This window comes from Arachis ipaensis, chromosome B7, assembly GCF_059453495.1.
Source record: "Arachis ipaensis isolate K30076 ecotype BB chromosome B7, ASM5945349v1, whole genome shotgun sequence".
Lineage (NCBI taxonomy): Eukaryota > Viridiplantae > Streptophyta > Magnoliopsida > Fabales > Fabaceae > Arachis > Arachis ipaensis.
The window spans coordinates 18,617,933-18,637,033 of record NC_142442.1 but is presented as its reverse complement, the minus strand read 5'-3'; the positions used below and the strand labels follow the sequence as shown (position 1 = coordinate 18,637,033).

The following is a 19,101-nucleotide window of genomic DNA, read 5'->3' as shown; positions in this document are numbered from 1 at the left end:
TACAGATCGGACTTGTGATTCAAAATCACCCAAAGCTGCATCGGAATCATACGACATTCCAACCATATTCACACCAAAATATGGCTCCGCAAAACTGGCTTCAGCATCAAAAGGATCAGAATCAATCTTCATTTCCTTTTTCCCATCATCAAACTTCAAACACCCTTCCATAATAGCCTCCTGTATAAGATCCCTGAAACGAACACAGTTGTTAGTCGAATGACTAGTTTCTTGGTGAAATTTACAATAAGGTTTCCCTTTTAAATCTTTCACCAAAAGTAAAGTTCTGCCTTCAGGCAAAATTAACTATTTATCTTTCAGCAACACATCAAAAATCTTGTCAGATTTCAAGATATCAAAACTATATCTCTTTCCACTCTTCAGTTTTGAATTATTCGTTTCATTACTAGGGAGCTTTTTAAGCAAATAACAAACATATGGAGGACCCTTATTAAGTTCGGCTATATCAACCTCTGCTTCTAAATCAGACTCCTCCTCCTAGGATTCCATGGCCACATAAGCAACCTTTTCCTTTTGAGTAAAAGGTCTATTCTTTAGCCTTTTTTCATTCTCATATTTCTCCTTTTCCTTCTTCAGAAGTTTGACTTGACGAACCCTTTCTGCCAAATTGGCTAAGTTAGGAATATGCACATTAAACAAATTTCGATGCATATAAAATCCTAACCCCATAACTGCTATTTTCACTACTTCACTCTCAGGCAATGACATATAACATCTACTTCTAGCATTTTTGAAACGTATCATATAATCATCTATGGTTTCACTATCTTCTCGTTTCAAAGCTACTAGATCAGTAACTGCTACGTTCAATTCCCCTCGATAAAATTGGGCATAAAAAGCAGTTTCCAACTGAGCCCAAGTCATTATCGAATTTGGTCTAAGATTCAAAAACCAAGTAAACGCATTCTTCGTTAACGAAGAAGGAAAAAACTTCATTTTAAAATTCTCATCATTAGCTGGATTCCCAATCTCGACTAAATATCGAGCGACATGTTCAGTAGTCGATTCTCCAACTTTTCCTACAAATTTTGTAATTATTTTCGGGATTTTCACACCTCTTGGCACTTCGGCCATTTGAATAACTTGAGGAAAAACAGATACAAAATGGGGTCGATTCATGAACCCGACATTCAAACCGACTCTATTGAGCACATCTTCCACAATTCTCGTAACTTGATAATGTTCACCACCCTGATTAGCGCGTAATCGGGCCAGAACGTTATCTGTATTTTGACCACGGGGATTTAACTGAGGATTCTCTCTGTTTCTTAAAATATTATTTTAATTTTGAAATATATTTTCGAAACCCTCATTATTCCCCCTGGCATCATGCCTTTCTCCTTCATCATAATCAACGATTCGAGCAACCCGTTCGACTTGCCTTGCAAGACAGTCGAATTTCAATTTGTAATCAGCCATCATAGGATTTAGAATTGTGGTCATTTGCTGAGTCAATAAGATAACCAAATCATGATGACTTTCCTCTACCTGTTGTCGAAACGCTGCCATCGAATTGGAGGCGTTCGACGTAGAGTCCACATTATAATCACGAGAATACTCAGAATGTTGTTGTGGGTTTTGAGAATTATTTACTCCAATTACACTCCCAACAAGGATAGGAGGAACAAAACCGCTCACTGGCGGAGTATAACCAGGAGGAAGGCCATAAGGAGGCCAACCAGTAGTTACCGGAGGCTGTATTGGTGGTAAGTTACTACGTGGACGAATATTACGTCCATTTTTTCCAGTCTGAACATTAGTAACCACTATACTTTCACTCACAATTATGCCTTCTGAACATGAAGTAACGTCCGAAGGTTGTACAGTTACTAGTATGCTGTCATTGGTGGACAAACCACCATTCACATTCGACATTTCATCCGCCATGTGAATAATTCTTCCACTTCTTAATTGCATACACCAAATGAAACCAAAATCATTTGACAGACTTCAGTTTAAAACTGTCCCACCGGGTGTGCCAATTTGTTTTGTCGATTTTTAGCAAATTGAAGGTGGTTCAATTCTAATGGTTTGGGAGCGAAACCTACTCCTCTCTTGCAGGTACCAGTTTTTCTATAAGTGCATCAAAGACCTTCGAATTAGACGAGAATTAAAGGAAAAGACTGGAAAAGTGTAAAATAAAGGCTTTGAAAGTAAAAATGACTGGAACTGAAATGGTTTGCGTTGAATTTAAACAAAGAGATAAAAATGCCTCCGATTGAATCAAAGGACTTTTGACTTGAAAATTAAAGGTACTGAAATGTAATTATGACAATGAAATTAAAAGATGCTTTAAAGATAAATTGAACAGGAAAAGTAGAATTTGCTAAAATTGTAAATTGAAAAGAAAAAGAGATGGAAGGAACCCTACAGAAATCGAACTCGAATACAGAATCAGAAATTTGCTGGGATATGAGTGTGCTCGAGTGTATTTCTGAAGAAAAGTTCCAACCTCGGTTCCTTATTACTTTCTAATATTTATAGCCCTTTTTCCATAACCGACCATTAATGACATGATGCCCCCTTGTGTGCGAAAATTTGGGTAACTGTTCCCGCTCTTCTGCCCAAACGTGTGACAGTTACTGAAAATCCCTTTAACTCGAAAAAACCTTCGATCTTCCTCATTCAAGTAGCTATTCAATTTACTATGTCCATCGAATCCGTGCCAAATAGCTTTCCATTCGATGCCTTCACGTGCATCTCTTTTGATCTCAACTTCCATTTCGAAACTTTATTAACATCTCAAACCATCTCAACCTTCGAATATAATTATTTTTTACTAACATGTGTCTATTTTGAATTCATATTTCTCTATTAAAATGTATTTTTGAAACGTGCTTTAAATATATAAAATTATATTTTAAAAAAATTATTTCTTAAAAAAGATATGCTATCCAAACAATCACAAACACTTGTTCAATTGAAACAACTAGAAAGAAACATCGTAAACATTTCAAAATACAAATATAGTCTAAAATGCAGTAACATACGCGTGTGTAGAATTACTTGTAGAACTCCATGACCCAGACGCTAGAAACACAACACACAAATCTTATGCCACTAAATCCAGATCCATGTGCTAACTCCATGAAATCTTGTTTTGTTCTCTCAATCCCTCCGGGCATTTGAGTCATCATGATAACATCATTTCCAAAAGCATTCTTGGCAAAAGATGTTGGCTCAGGAACAATGAAAACCATTGTTTCCACCACAATAACCTTCCCATCATTCGGAATAGCCTTGAGGCAATTTTTCAATATCTTCAAGCATTTTTCATCTCCCCAATCATAAAGTATTCTCTACAAAATTTTCGGTTCGACAATTCTATGACATCAAATATGTGATATGATAATTATATAATTAATGTTTATGGGAATTGCAATTTTTTTTTATAAAAATATTATATGCACTATCTTTGTATACGGTTCTATTTTTTGTATAGTGGAATTTTTTATTTTTTGATATTAAAACTATTGATAACAAGTGAAAAAAGATAAAATGTTCGTCTTTTATATAAAAAAAAACGATAAAGTATTGCTTTGTCCCTAATATTTAGGTTGGATCTTAATTTGGTCTTTAATGTTTCAAATGTTTTATTTCAATTCCAAAAACTTTTAAATAGTTTTAATGTGGTCCTACTACTAAAATTGGCGCTAATAGTTAACAGAATATATAAGGGACGTAGACATTATAACGTTATTAGTTAAGTCATATATTTTTTTACGTGTATAACCAAAATCTTCTTGTAATACTTTTTTTGCCTTCAATTTTCTCTATATACAAAACCTCAAATCCTAAAAATTAATTATTAATATTTTAAAATTAAAAAAAAATTTATATTAATGATCGTTGGTAGATTGATTTTACTAACATACTGAAATCGAATGCTATTTATTTTTCAAAATGCGAATTATTTGTATCAAATCTAATGGTTGGACAATATTAAATCTGTTTAAAACTTTTTTAGAATTAAAATAAGACGTTTGAAAAATTTTAAGGCTAAAATAAAATATTTAAAACGTTAGAGACTAAATTAAAATTGACCCAAATATTAAGGGCTAAAATAATATTTTATCCAAAAAAAAAGTATATAAGAAAAATATACAAATAACAATAGTGCAGATATTTTTTTTATTTTATTAGCGAATGTTATGTTTTATATATCCTATGATAATGAAATAATGAGATTTAAAATTTAAAGTATATGTACCCCCGAAAAGAAAAATCATTTTATCATTTCTCTTATAATGAACCTCAAATGCATGATTGATCGATAGTCTTTTTCTTATCCTTGATTAAAGAAACATTTAGAAGAATTATGTCACATCATTTTTGTTAGTTATTCATTTAAAAAAAAATAGAGCCTAATAAAAAATGATATATGGTTAACAAATCAGACTCTCTTTCTACAATAGATTTTTAAGTTCTTAAGGCTAATTATCTCAGCTAAGTAAATTAAAATAACACTATTTAGTAGAAGGTTGAAATTTGACAATATATTTTCTGTATGTGTCATGATTGATAATATGTTATCTGTGAATTATGTTTTTATGAATATTTTTTTTTTCATAATACGCATTTGGCAGATTAACACAATGCGTCTTTCACAAATTGTATTTTTTTTTAATAAAAAAATATTCTTTTTTATAATACATCTCTGACAAATTATTTTTATCACAGACGCCCTTAAAAAATTGTTAAATATTAAATCATCCAATATTTAAATTTAAGGTGATTCACTAATATTTAAGTGATTCACCATCACTAAAACAATATATAAAAAAAATTTAGTCCGAAAAAGCATAATATATATTCCTCCCACCTTCATGAAAATGGCGTCTCCATTAGGAACACTCTCAAACATATCTCCTCCCACATGCTCCACGCCTGCAACATTATTAGAAAATACAATTGTCATTTGTCATATTTCCTTTAAAAGGAAAAATCTATATATAATAATAAAATCAAACAAATAATAAAGTATCACACATACCATCATCATAGGCTGAGGCACATTCTATGACATGAGGCAAATCAAAATTGATACCAAGAATATGAGGGTGTTTGGAAGTGATTAATTTGATAGTTGCCCCAACACCACCACCAACATCCACTAGTTTATTGATGTGGTCGAAACCTTTGTAGACATCAAGAATCCTCTTCATTAATAAAGTGGAGGAGTTGTGCATTGCTTTGTTGAAGACCTCGTTGAACCTACCATCAATTTTTGCATACTCGAAAACATGCATGCCATGAGCCCTATTGAATGGTATACCTCCTTCAAGGATTGCTCCTTTCAATTCATTCCTAATGATACAAAACACATAAACAATACAATAAGCATTAGTGTCGAAAAGTTTAGCATTACGATTATTATTAGTGTATAAAAAATAACTATTTTAAAATATTATTTTTTATTTTTACTAAATTATCCAGAAAAAAAAGTGTCTACTGTCTAGTATTTCAAACGGCCGTTCGAAATAAAAAAAAAAAAAAAAAAAAAAAAAAAAAAAAAAACTGGCAACAAGTTGTAATGCAGAGATATGCAACAACATTATTTTTTGTTGCAAAATATGTTCTATTGCAGCAAAAATTATGTTTTACAGTAATTTTTTTCTAAAGAATATTATATATAGTGAGAGATATATATACATACATAGAGCTCAAAAATATACATAAAAAAATGTTTAAATTTTTTGACATTCACTTAATTGTAAAAACATCTATGTTAAAATACTTAATATTCGGTTATTATTAATAGTAAAAGATAACATTCAATAAAAATATTATCAATATTTTTTTTATAATTAAATCCTTGTTAAATGTTTTTAAAAATAATTATTTTTAATAATCATTGACAATTAAAAATACTAAATTATTTTTATGACAATTAAGTGATGAACGTCAGAAATACATTTGAAAATCTTTTAATATAATTATTAAATTTTACATTGTTTAAAATTAAAAGTCTGATAATTCTTGTAAGTGTGAGAAAACTCTTATTTTTTGAGTTAATTTTTAGAATAAGTTAAGTCTACTTAATTTTTTATAATAATTATTAATTATTCCTATTAATACATTTTTTAAAAGAATTAACATTTATCAAAATAATTATTTTAATTAGAAATAGATTCAATGATCAATATAAACTGGTAGAAAAAGATAATATAAATAGTTATATTTTTAACATTTTCTTTTAAGTAAGAATTTTTTTTAGGTTTATTTGAATTATTTTGCATGGACCTTTTTTTTTATTTGTCTTGTGTTCTTTTATACTTTTGGAATTTATTAAAAATCGAATTCCCCATCTTTCGAACCTAAAACTCTAATACTATATTATAATATCATTCTTTCTAAAAATTTATGCTAATAAAAAGAAGCAACATATTATAACAGAATTTAATAAATATAAAAAGTTTACAAAAACATGTAATTAATTATTAATTAGCAAAAATGTATGACTAATCAGGTGTTTACTATCTTAACAATAATCATTGAAAACAAACAAGTGATGCTAAAAGCTTGTATACTAGTATTTTAACATATATAAACGTTTTTTTATTATTTAGCAACACTTTTTAAAAAGGATTGCTAAAAAAGTGTAACTAAAATAGAAAAAAATGTGACTTTAATTTTTAAAACACTTGTATAATTACCATAGCCACCATAAACATAGATATAATAGAATTTCTCTCTCTCTCTCTCTGAAGATCAAGGTTGAGATTGTTGATATTTCTCTTGAGTTTATCGTACTTACTAATATGACCTAATTTTTTGTAATTAAAATAGAAAATCTGATTTTTATGAGGTTCTTTTTCTTTGTCTTTTCTTTATTTAGGAGAGAGCTTGTAATGTTTCTTGAGTTTCTATATATATATATATATATATATATATATATATATATATATACACGGTTAAATTAAAGTAACAGTTTTATTATTTAACAATGCTTTTAAATAGAATTTAATTTTAATGCACTATCAATGTAAATACGTAACACCATATCATAAAAACAACTATTATTTAATTTTTATTGACCGCATGAATGATCATCTTAACAGATGGATGTGATTGTACGACTATATAAAATATTTTACACTGTTAGTGCATCAAAATTAAACTCAATATGTGTGTATGTATATGTGTGTTATGATGTCTATTATAATAATGAGGTTTAATTATTTTATTGGTTCCTATAATTTTATCAAATTTGTAATTAGTTTCTATACTTTTTTTCCTTTTAATAATTAGATTCCAATACTATTTTTAATTTTGTAATCAGATTTTTTCTATATCAAAAATGTTAAAGTTAACGAAATATTCTTCCAAAAAAAATATATAGTCAAAGATCTAATTATATTTTTAATTGCAGATACCTTCAATTTTTAGAGAAATATTCTGTTAATTCTAATATTTTTTACACTAGCAAAAACCTAATTACAACGTTAAAAGCAATGTAGTGATCCAATAAAAAAATATAAAAACTTAATTACAAATTTTGTAAAACTATAAACAACAACAAAGTAATTAAACCTTTTAATGACTATGATGACCCTAATAAAAGTATTGCAAAAACTAAAGTAATATTTTTTTTTTTCTATTTCACAACATTTTTAATTTAAAAAATAAAACTAAAAAATATTGTTTAAATATAAAAAAAAAATATGATTTTAATTTTAATGTTTTTAAATATTGTTAATTTGATCGGTCATGGTAGCTATTATCAGGCTCCACATTATATCTATGCATCTATCTATAATTCTATATACTAACCAACTTTGGGTGAAGACTTTATCTAGATGCAGCCACAACGAGGGTCCCAAAGATACACCATCAGCATCACCCAAAAAATATTTGGAAACAGGGGAGAGACTATACAGCCTCTGATGCAAGTTATTAGAGCTTTGTGGATCTTCAACAACAGAACAAGACAGTAATGAGTGACTTGCAAGAAGCCTAAGAACACGATCCAACATTGATGCTGCTTCAGGGTTTTTGGTTCCAATGTCATCCACAATGTCTTTTGCTGAGAGCTTTGCACCTTCGCCTTCTTTTGCTATGATGTCAAATACACCAAGCTCTATTGTGGTTCTCAAAGCCATTGGAACCACAATTGACCATGCCATTTGAGAAAACAAGAAGCCATCTACTTCTTCTTCATCTTGTGGTAGCTTGAGGAGCTCAAGTAGTTTTGCATCGGATTCTGATGCGGGAGCCATTTGTGAATTGGGACGAAATTAAAGCAGGATGGGGTGCAAGTAATGTAATGTATATGTAGTTGTATTTTGAAGTGAACTTATAATACATTCCTCTCATGAGACTAAATATATATACTGTTTCTCGGAATTGTAGGCACAACTAAAAACGACATAATATCTTTTGAAATAAAGTTGTATAACAAAATAAAATACTTAATCAAGTTGTTATAACTGTTACCATACATTATGCATTTTTTTTTCTCCTTCTCTTTGCATTTCTTTTCATTTTTTTTTTCGCAGTCGCTTCTCTTTCTTCTACTCATGTCACTATTTCTTCCTCTTTTTCTCTTTCTTTTTTTTTTCTCATATTTCTTTTTTGTTGTCGTCGTCACCACTACTACACCACCACCTCCATCTCCATCTCCTCATCCTCTTCTTCTTCCTCCTCCTCTTTCTTTTTTTAATTTGAATTTCTTTGATCTTTTCCTTCATTTTTCTCCTACTCTTATTCTATCATCATTATTATCATCATCGTTATCGTTATTGTCATCATCATCATCATCTTCTTCTTATATGTATAACAATTTAAATTCAAAATGCATCAAAATTTTTTAACGATAAGTTTAGACCAGAATGAACAAAATTAAATCCAAAATGCACCGAAATTAAATCTAGAATGCACTGAAATTACTTAATGATAACTCAAAACTCCTCCTCATCCTTTTTCTTCTTCATTATCATCATCATCATCTTCTCCTCCTCCTCCTCCTCCTCCTCCTCTTTTTTTTTTCTCATCTTTCTATTTTGTTATTGTCATCACCACCACCACCTCCATCTCCTCTTTTTCCTACTCATCTTCCTTCCTTTTTTATTTGAATTTTCTCGATCTGCTCCTTCCTTTTCCTCATCATCATCCTCTATCGTCATTATTATCATCATCATTATCATTATTTTCATCATCGTTATCCTCTTTTTATATGTATAACCGTTCAAATTCAGAATGCAGTAAATTTTTTTAATGATGACGACACACAAACAAACTCAGTTTAAAACAAGTTTAAACTAAAAGTGTACCTTATTTAAATCCAGAATGCACCGAACTCAAAATTTCTCCTCCTTCTTCTTCTTTTTCTTCATCATTATCATCATCTTCTTCTTTTTTTTCTTGTTCTTCTTCTTCTTGTTATTTTACCTTCTCATTATTCGTCTGGTTTACTCTCTTAACAAGAATAAAAAGAAGAAAAAATCAAACAAAGAAAAAGAAGAAACGCATAATGTTGCAAAATCACTAAAAAGATGAGGAAGAAAAGAAAAAATACAACAACAGCAATAAAAGACCGATGATAAGAAGAAAACATGCGAAAAAGAAGAAAAAACGCAAAGAAGGAAGATGAGGAGAGAAACGCGAGAACGTTCATGTAGTTGGAGCGTATATTTCAGTAATGAAATTTGATTTTTGTTGGGTTTGGACCAACTTAATTGGACTTGGTTATCAGAAAGATTTGAATGTGTAGCATGACTCTATTTTTTGTATATTCTTTTTAGGGTTTTGCTAACATGTGTCTTAAGGGCACATGATAAACTTATCATTAGGGCTGTCAAACGGGCTAGCCCGGCCCATTTAGACCCGGTCCGTTAAGCTCGCGGGTTCGCGGGCCAGAATTTTCTAACCCGGATCGTTTATGGCCAGCCCAATGGATTAAACGGGCTAGCCCGTTTATCATTTTATTTTTTTTTTGAAAAATATTTTGACAAAAAAATGAAAAATACTACTTTTAGGTCAAAAACCATTAAAAATAATTTTTTTTCGTTGATGGGTCGGATATTGGGGTCGGATCGGGAGAAATATTAGCTAAAAGTGATACTTTTTTTAAAAAATATAAAAAAAAAATAAACGGGCCACCCGTTTAGCCCGCGGGCTAGCCCGTTTAACCCGTCATTTTTTTCGGGTTAGTGAGGCTTAGCCCGTTTAGCCCGAAATTTAAACGGGTTTAATTTTAGAGGCAAAGCCCGCCCATTTAAATGGGTAAACGGGCTGTCCCGATGGGTTTAGCCCATTTTGACGGCCCTACTTATCATTAGTAAAAAGTTTTAAATATTTTCAATTAATAAATGTAAAATAAATGCATTAAAATTTAAATTTTTTATATTTTTAATAAAAATTTTCTTAATTTATAAATTTAATATGTGTCCTTAGAAAATAAGATAGATAAATCCCTTTTTTTATAGTATCAAATATATTTTTTTCATTTTTTATCAATGAATTTTTAAAATATATATATATATATATATATATATATATATATATATATATATATATATATGACAAAAAAGGAGAATTTATTTAAATCGATACATTGCAATCTTATTATTAGGATAAAACAAATAAATAATTTTTTAATAATAAAGGAACGAATTTAAAAATTTTAATATGCAGTGATTGAATTTATACGACTTTTTTAATTATTTTTTTGTGTTTTTTTTATTACATAAAAATAAGGGCAATTTACGCATCTAAATTGTTTGACCCCCAATATTACGCAAATACATTGTTTTCAAATTCAATACGCAAATGCATTGTTTCACTATTTTATGTAAACCGCTACTGGCAGTAGCGGTTTACGTGTGTGAGTGTGTGAGTGTAAACCGCTGCTGCCAGCAGCGGTTTACGTGCATGTGTGTGTGTGTGTGTAAACCGCTACTGGCAGTAGCAGTTTACGTGTGTGTGTGTGTGTGTAAACCGCTACTGCCAGTAGCGGTTTACGTGTGATGGGCTGAATGGGGCTGCCTATATAAACCATAGAGGGGCCAAATGTGGAGAGGTAGAGTGTTATTCACAAATGGAGGGGGAGGATAGTTTTGTAGCTCTGGTTCACTGCTCTGGAAAAATTCAAAAGAGCAAAAGGCACGGTGTAAAATTCACAGATAGAGAACCGCTTAGTATTTTTATCCGATCGTCGAATACGTTGGCCGAGATTAAGCAAAGCATATTACGAAAGCTCGGTACGTGTGGGATGAAGTGGGTAAAAAAATTATTTTACAAGATTCCCATTGATGTTGTCTCAACTGCTGTGCGATATGAGACCTTCGTGATCGGATCGGATGAAGACTTGCAGGTCTTGTTTCACTGCAGGCGCAGTTTTCCGGAGGTGAGGATAACTGAGCTGTTTGCGAAGTTAGAAGATGGTGTGGATAGCTCGGGAGTATCAGCACCTAATCCTCAGTCGACCCCAGCTGGTGGTGCATCAACATCGATGCCTGTGGTAGCAGTGGCCGTTCCGAATGCGGAGCCCGAACGTGCTGGGGCTGTTCATGCATATATTGGTCATGTTGTTCCTGATTTTGAATGCGATGCCGGACCGGATCGAGTTGAGAATACACTGTTTGACGATGATTTAGATGCGGAGCCTGTCGATATTGGTGGGGATAGTGATGATGATATTCCAAGAGGTGGACCTTCAGCTCATGGAGGTTCCGGTTCTGCAACACAAGAGTACCCTCCCCACCTCTCTTCTTTGAACTTGAAAGTCGTCGGCCAACAGCAGAATGTAGATGCAACATTCGATGGGCAGGGCATGCATGATGGGACACCTATGACTGAATTTCAGATTGGCCAATCTTTCCAGAGTAAAGAGGAAGCCGTGTTGAGTGTAAAAGATTACAATATTCGGCGTGGAGTTGAGTACAAGGTTATGGAGTCCGACAATCTGAAATACCAAGGGAGATGCAAAGAGTTTGGTAACGGGTGCACGTGGTTGATTCGGATAGTCATGCGGAAAAGGAAGAGCACATGGAAAGTTAGGAGGTACAACGGTCCGCACACGTGTATGGCCACATCGATATCAAGCGACCACAAGCAGCTTGATTATCATGTGATTTGTGCGAGAATCTATCCGTTGGTTCGAGCTGATGCGTCGGTGTCGATCAAGGTGTTGCAAGAGGCAACGGAGGCGACTTATGGATTCCGGCCTAGTTATCAGAAGGTGTGGTTGGCGAAACAGAAGGCAGTAGCGCAAATATATGGCGATTGGGAGGAGTCATATGCTGATCTGCCTCGGTGGATCCTTGGGGTCTCATGCACGATGGAAGGTTCCGTTGCTCTACTCAAGACGTCCCCGATTAGGGTGGGTGGCCAAGTTGATGAAGATAGAGTCTACTTTCATCGGATGTTTTGGACATTCCCTCCGTGTATTGAGGCATTCCGCCACTGTAAGTCGCTCGTTAGCATCGATGGAACACACCTCTATGGCAAGTATGGCGGGACATTGTTGTTGGCGATCGCTCAGGATGGTAACTCGAATATTTTGCCTGTTGCGTTTGCACTCGTGGAGGGGGAGAATGCAGAGTCTTGGTCGTACTTTCTTTCGAACCTTAGAAGGCATGTCACTCCACAGGAAGGTATTCTCGTGATATCTGATAGACACAACGGCATCAAGGCTGCACTAGAGTCTCCCGATAGTGGTTGGCAACCTCCACATGCTTATCGGGCATTTTGTATTCGGCATGTTGCTGCAAATTTTGCCCTCACTTTCAAGGGACAGGATGCGAGGAGGTGGCTGGTGAATGCCGCGTATGCGAAGATAGAAGCAGAATTCGACTATTGGTTTGATATAATGAGGACGGAGAACCCGGCCATGTGCGACTGGGCAAACAGAACGGAGTATGAGAGGTGGACACAACACAAGGATGGGGGGAGAAGATATGGTCACATGACCACCAACATTTCTGAGTGTGTGAACTCTGTCTTGAAGGGCACAAGAAACCTACCAGTGACGTCTCTGGTTAAGTCGACATATCTCCAATTGGCGGAGTTGTTTGTTGTCAGGGGTCAGACGGCAGAGGCACAGTTAGGGTCCGGGCACCGGTTTTCACAGGCAGTAGTTAAGGCCATTGAGCGTAACCTGAAGGATTCGAGGTGCTTCACCGTGACTGTGTTTGATAGACATCACCTTGACTATACAGTGGCTGAGACGACGCCCACCGGCAAATTCTCTTTGGGTAGCTATCAGGTTTCTCTTAGGGATCGCACCTGCGATTGTGGATACTTCCAGGCGCTGCATTATCCCTGTTGCCATGCCCTCGTATGCTGTGCGCAGTCACGGCGAGATTGGGCCACTTATGTCGATGAGGTTTACACCATATCTGAGGTCTTTAAGGTGTATCAAATGTCCTTTTCACCTTGTATTCCAGAGGGGCTTTGGCCACCATATGACGGGCCGACAGTGATCCCCGACCCAGGCATGAGAAGGGCAAGAGAAGGACGACCACGTTCCACCCGCATCCGCAACAACATGGATGAAGCTGACACCAGCCGACCTAAGAGGGAACCACCTATCCCCTCCCCAGTGCAAATGCCAGACCTGATAGTAATGGGGGAACCACCTATCCCCTCCCTTCCTGTCCTTAGCATGCAGCCAGTCTACGTTCAAAGCGTCCTCAGGGATATGCTGTACTCCACCCAGCTGTGGAACAACCCTGTCAACCTGATGCCACTCAATGACCGCAAAGTATATCAAACTGGTCACCGCTCGCCATAGGCGACTATGCTCCTCTGTAAGTATCTCTGGATGGACAACGGCAAGTACATCAAGTGCGGAGTAGGGCTCCCATACAATCTGAAATTTCAAAACTCATCATACATTACAAGAACAAGTATATATCTAGTCACATTTAGATAGCGAAGCAAAAATAAAAACTCTAACTGCTATAAAACTTACATCACAAGCGGTCAATCGATCCAATGCAAGCCGATACCTTATGACTCTCTGCTCCTTTCCATCGTTAGGAGGTAAGTAGGCAGACCACCTAAATTTAAGTCATATGAGACACAAACTACCATAAAAACGCCAAAGAAATTTGTTAACAGTAATAAAATATAACACATACCTGGATGCCAGTGGGAAAGAGAAAGCCTCAAACCCTTCCGGCCTCAAAGACGGAAACCGCCAGAATATCCAACTCTGTAGCAACTGGAGCGGGCCCGTAAGATTAGTCACATTTCTGTTCGCTACCCGACACATGCATCGGTACAGCCATGCCAGAGCGGCCGACCCCCAGCTATACCTCCCCATGTCATCAAGGTTTGCCACAAATGGCAACCACCGTATATGTACCCGGTTCGCACTCTTGTCCCCAAATAACTGAGTCGATAACATCATCATGATGTAGGCCCGTGTGTAGATGCGGACAGTCTCCTCGCTCGCATCTACTGGTAGCACCCTAAACCTATCGCGAAACCATGTAAAGTGTACTGTCATCTGCTTGACCTTATTCGGTGGAGGGCGCTCACCAAATAGGTCCTCAAACCACTCCCAAGCTGGTCGGCCACCCTCCATGTATGTCTCAAACTCACCAAGGCAACCACTCACAGCCTCACCATCCACAGGCAGCCCTAGCTGGAATGCCACGTCCTGCAATGTCACTGTGCATTCTCCGAAAGGCAGGTGGAACGTATGCGTCTCAGGACGCCACCTCTCAACGAACGCACTAACCAGTGGCTCATCCAACCAGAACCATTCGCTATTTAGCCTGGCCAAATGGTACAATCCAACCCTCTCTAAATACGGGATGATCCTATCATGCAAGGGCATATTCTGTTGCCGTCTCACACTGTATATACACCTAGTGGGCTGCACAGAACAAGAAAGATATACAGAGTCCAATTAAATTCTCCTATCCTTAAAAAATTTGCCATAACTAACTGGATACAAATATATTAAACCATCAACAGATTCTCCTAGGTAAAAAATAAAAAAAATTCCCTAGTCACGATAGGAAAAATAACAACATCCATACTTTAATAAATAACAGCCAGAAATGTTAAAATACTATAAAGCTTTAAAATTTAAAACTTCATATCATACAAATGCCCTAACCAAACTAAAATAATTCACTAACGTCAGCTATCCCTTTCCTTAACCAGTGAAGTAACATCCTAGCATGCGAAGCCTAATTTCAAACTAGAGGGAATAATCTATAAATTCTAGTTCGTCTACCTAACCTACCATTTTTCTGACTAACATATGCAAAGCCTAGAAAAAAATAAATGTTAACTAACCTCGTCACCAATAGAACCGGCAATATGCGCAACACCGTTCAGTCGGTACAGAGTCCTGCCTGCCATGATAACTGGCCAGATGTCACCGCTGAGATACCTCGGACCCGCTCACAACTTGCTCTGACCTCTCTCTAGAATTTTCTCTCTCTAAAAAACTCCACAAACCATCTAAATGCATAATCCGCGGCTACAACCACGGTTTATATAGGCAACGCAACACACGTAAACCGCTACTGGCAGTAGCGGTTTACACACACACACACACACGTAAACCGCTACTGGCAGTAGCGGTTTACACACACACACACACGTAAACCGCTACTGCCAGTAGCGGTTTACACTTACACACACGCACGTAAACCGCTGCTGGCACACTCACACACTCACACACATAAATCGCGGCTGGTTGTAGCGGTTTATGCACTCCTGTAAACCGCTACTGCCAGTAGCGGTTTACATAAATTAGTGAAACAACGCATTTGCGTATTGAATTTGGAAACAATGCATTTGCGTAATATTGGGGATCAAACAATTTACTAACGTAAATTGCCCTAAAAATAATTTACGCATGATATATAATTAATGAATTTTTTTAAGATTTATCAATATATAAAAAAATATATAATTTTTATAATAATTTTATTTTTGACATAAAAATTACATAAAAGAAACATAACAATATCAACAATAATTTTTAATAAAACCACATAATATTAATATTTTTATAATATATTTAGTTAAAAAGTTATACATCTTTTTAATTAAAATTAATTTTTTAAAAGTTTTAAAATTTAAAGATAAATCATAAATTATTAATTATCTGAAAGATACCAATACTTTTATAAAATACAAGGTACAACACTAAAAATAAAATGATAGTTAAAATAAATTATCTTAAAAAAGTAAGTTGAAAGTTTTTCCTTCTACCAATATAAATTTAGAAGAAAAATTTGTATTTTTTATAAAAAAATATCTAAAATAAATAATATAATTATCAAAACATAATAATATAAACTCTATAAAAATAAATATATAAAAATTAATCTTAAAAAAAATTTGTATATATAATATTAAATTAATTAAATAATAATATTAATAAAACAAATAATTAAAACTTAAATTTATTATATTATTAAAAGTAATTATATATAAAATTACTAAGTTATATATATACTTTTTCAAAATTTTGAGGGACCAAAACCAGTACTTAATTGCCCTCTCTTTAGATCCGCCCCTACGGCCCTACCTTAATGTGTATGGTTATATGTACTCCTCATTCCCCGTTGTCTACAAAAGATGGTTTAATATTATCCCCAAAAAAATTTCCAGAAACAAGGAAATCACTCTTCTTCTAATTAAAGTGGAGCATAACTTCTTTTTCAATATGCGCCAACCATCCAATAAGTCTGTTTCGGCAAACACTCATGATTGACTATCTGTCAAGGAAAGTCACGCATGTGCATCATCGCACTTCAATCAAATAGGAGGGTCTATGTCATGCTGATGCACGGAAAGTCCCGTCATAATATCACTAACTTTTTTGAAAATTTAAACTAATTAATTAGCAAAGTTGGCTAGGTGATATCATATAGGAAGCATTTTAAGTGTGGCATTGTATTTTACTGGAATTTTAAACTTTCGCTCTTTTTCACCAACTAAATTTAATGTAAAATATACCAAGGGTTCAGAATGAGAAAAACATGTTTGTTGTAGATATGAACCTAAAAAAATGCACGGAGAAAATGCAATCGGTTCTTTCGTTGCGAGAGTGTTTAAATATTGAAGATGTCGATTTTGTCTAAGGGGATGAGTTGTCTCTCTGTTGCAATGCAAAGCAGCAGTTCGATTAAGAATGTCATCAAATTAACACTCGTACAGCAGTACAAGCGAAATGATGTGCAAACCAATACAACGGGAGAGTCAGAGCAAATCATAGTATATTAGATGAAGGTGATGAATCCGCTAAGGGTTTTCGGATCTCTACAATGACAACGCCAACCCAACTAAATATTACTTGAACTATGAGGCACACTGGCACGACGGATTATGTGCATCAACTTAGCTCGAGGAGCTGAGTTGAAACTGTTGAAGCAACAGGGTCACAACGAATAGTCCACAAAACAGGGTTCTAATAAAGAGGGGTGGCACAGATTTGTCTTAGTGTTGAGCTTTTCAAAAAAATATCTTTTAAATCTTTATATTGTTAGGTATTCTGACCATTTTTCTTCTTTTTTTTTTCTTTTCTTTTTAATTGTAAATTTAGAATTATCAGAAAACTTAGTCCTCAAATACAATCAAGAGATGAGGCAAAATTGATCACGCAACAAGTTGGGATCAATTTACAGTTGTGATTGTATTCCTTTGTTAAAAGAATATTTACTGTTTCTCCTGAAGTGATTTACAGCTCAAATATAGTAAAAACTTCTTTCTAAGAAATTTTGATAAAAATTACTTTTATCACCTCAGGAATTATACCAAGAGTTACATGCTTTATATATATTTGAACATGATTATCAACGTAAGCGTGAAGAGAAGGATAACTCAGTGCGACTCATGCATTTGATTATCTCATCTCTTGTCTCCTAATTTAAAAGGAGAATGTGTGGAAATTGTGGTAAAATTCACATTCTAGCTAGTTACAGTGAGAAACTTATAGATATTATAAATTTTTTGCATCCGGAGATAAATAACATCTTTGGCAGTTCAGGTGTTTATCCATTTAAAGGCATTAAGACCATAATAATACTCTGACAAAAAATTTAAAATTTGACAAAAAATTTATCATAAATCTTACAAATTACACAACAAAGATCCACCACAAACATATCTATCATAATAATTTATTCTGACTTTTTAATCCATCAGTTATTAGATGCTTTGTGACTTTTCTTTACACAAATATTCACATTATATCTAATAATAATACTTAGAATTAACTACTAAATAATCTACTTCAACAATGTCAAATCATCAAATAAAACTAAAAACCATCATAAACAATTTTTACCAACCTACTAACAGCTACATAAATTGTTAGTTATGACACTGTAAACTTGTAATTGGCCCAGCAATAATTTAAAATAAAAAATTACATCAATTGTGAAACTGACTAGCTCAAACATAATGGCAAATATTAAAAAAATAAACTATAAAATTGTAGCAGCTCGATGCAGATCTGTATAAGCACCAAGTAGAAGCAGGGGGTCACAAGTCACCACAACTCAAAGGCACAATGCAGCAGGGTCAGAAGCACAAAGAAGCTAGGGTTAAAGCAGGAATCAGAAGAGGTGCATCGACGACAGGAACCAACAATAGCAAATGTAGAGCAGAACTAGAATTGCAAGATGTTGAAAGTTGAAACAGATGGAAAGGAGAAGGCCAAGAACCCCGAAGCAGCTAGAGTAGGGGATCACAATAAAGCTTCAAAGTTGCAACGCGGCAGTGGCAGGCAGCAGAGGAGAAGAGGGGAGATTAAATTCTAATGAATATGGATTAGCAACTCCTTAATTTAGTTGACCAATCAAGTAATTTGGAAGCTATTTCGAAGGCTAATATGGTCATTCAACACCTCACTAAAGGACAAATATAATACTGAAAACTTATTCGTACGTAGTATACTGCTCTTCCAGTGTTGTACACTAGCTCACCGGAAACGCTTCCTATCATATATATTCAAAACAAGCATCGCAGCCGTCCAAAGAAGCAACCACTCCGATCCGGCTAGTTTCACACTTTGACCGATCACAATCGTAGACTCAGAGTGAGTCGATAATATAAAAAGGTTATTAAATATTTTTTAAAATATTAGTATTTGATAATTTTAAT

General features: G+C 34.2%; 3 protein-coding genes across 3 annotated transcripts; 1 reads left to right on the top strand and 2 right to left on the bottom strand.

Moving 5' to 3' along the window:
* Positions 1-3,023: 3,023 nt before the first annotated feature.
* Positions 3,024-8,240, bottom strand: LOC107606822 (isoflavone 3'-O-methyltransferase 4-like). The gene is made up of 4 exons (XM_088493711.1): positions 7,795-8,240; positions 5,015-5,328; positions 4,844-4,908; positions 3,024-3,320 (listed from the first exon to the last, which is right to left on the bottom strand). The coding sequence occupies exons 1-4, from the start codon at positions 8,238-8,240 to the stop codon at positions 3,024-3,026; spliced, it is 1,122 nt and encodes a 373-aa protein (XP_088349837.1).
* A 2,819-nt stretch (positions 8,241-11,059) lies between these two features.
* Positions 11,060-13,347, top strand: LOC148550491 (uncharacterized). Its single transcript, XM_088494516.1, has 2 exons — positions 11,060-13,217; positions 13,316-13,347. The coding sequence occupies exons 1-2, from the start codon at positions 11,060-11,062 to the stop codon at positions 13,345-13,347; spliced, it is 2,190 nt and encodes a 729-aa protein (XP_088350642.1).
* Positions 13,348-13,393: 46 nt separating this feature from the next.
* LOC110265004 (serine/threonine-protein phosphatase 7 long form homolog) lies at positions 13,394-15,342 on the bottom strand. The gene is made up of 4 exons (XM_021107722.2): positions 15,277-15,342; positions 14,106-14,848; positions 13,937-14,024; positions 13,394-13,834 (listed from the first exon to the last, which is right to left on the bottom strand). The coding sequence occupies exons 1-4, from the start codon at positions 15,340-15,342 to the stop codon at positions 13,394-13,396; spliced, it is 1,338 nt and encodes a 445-aa protein (XP_020963381.2).
* Positions 15,343-19,101: the final 3,759 nt, after the last annotated feature.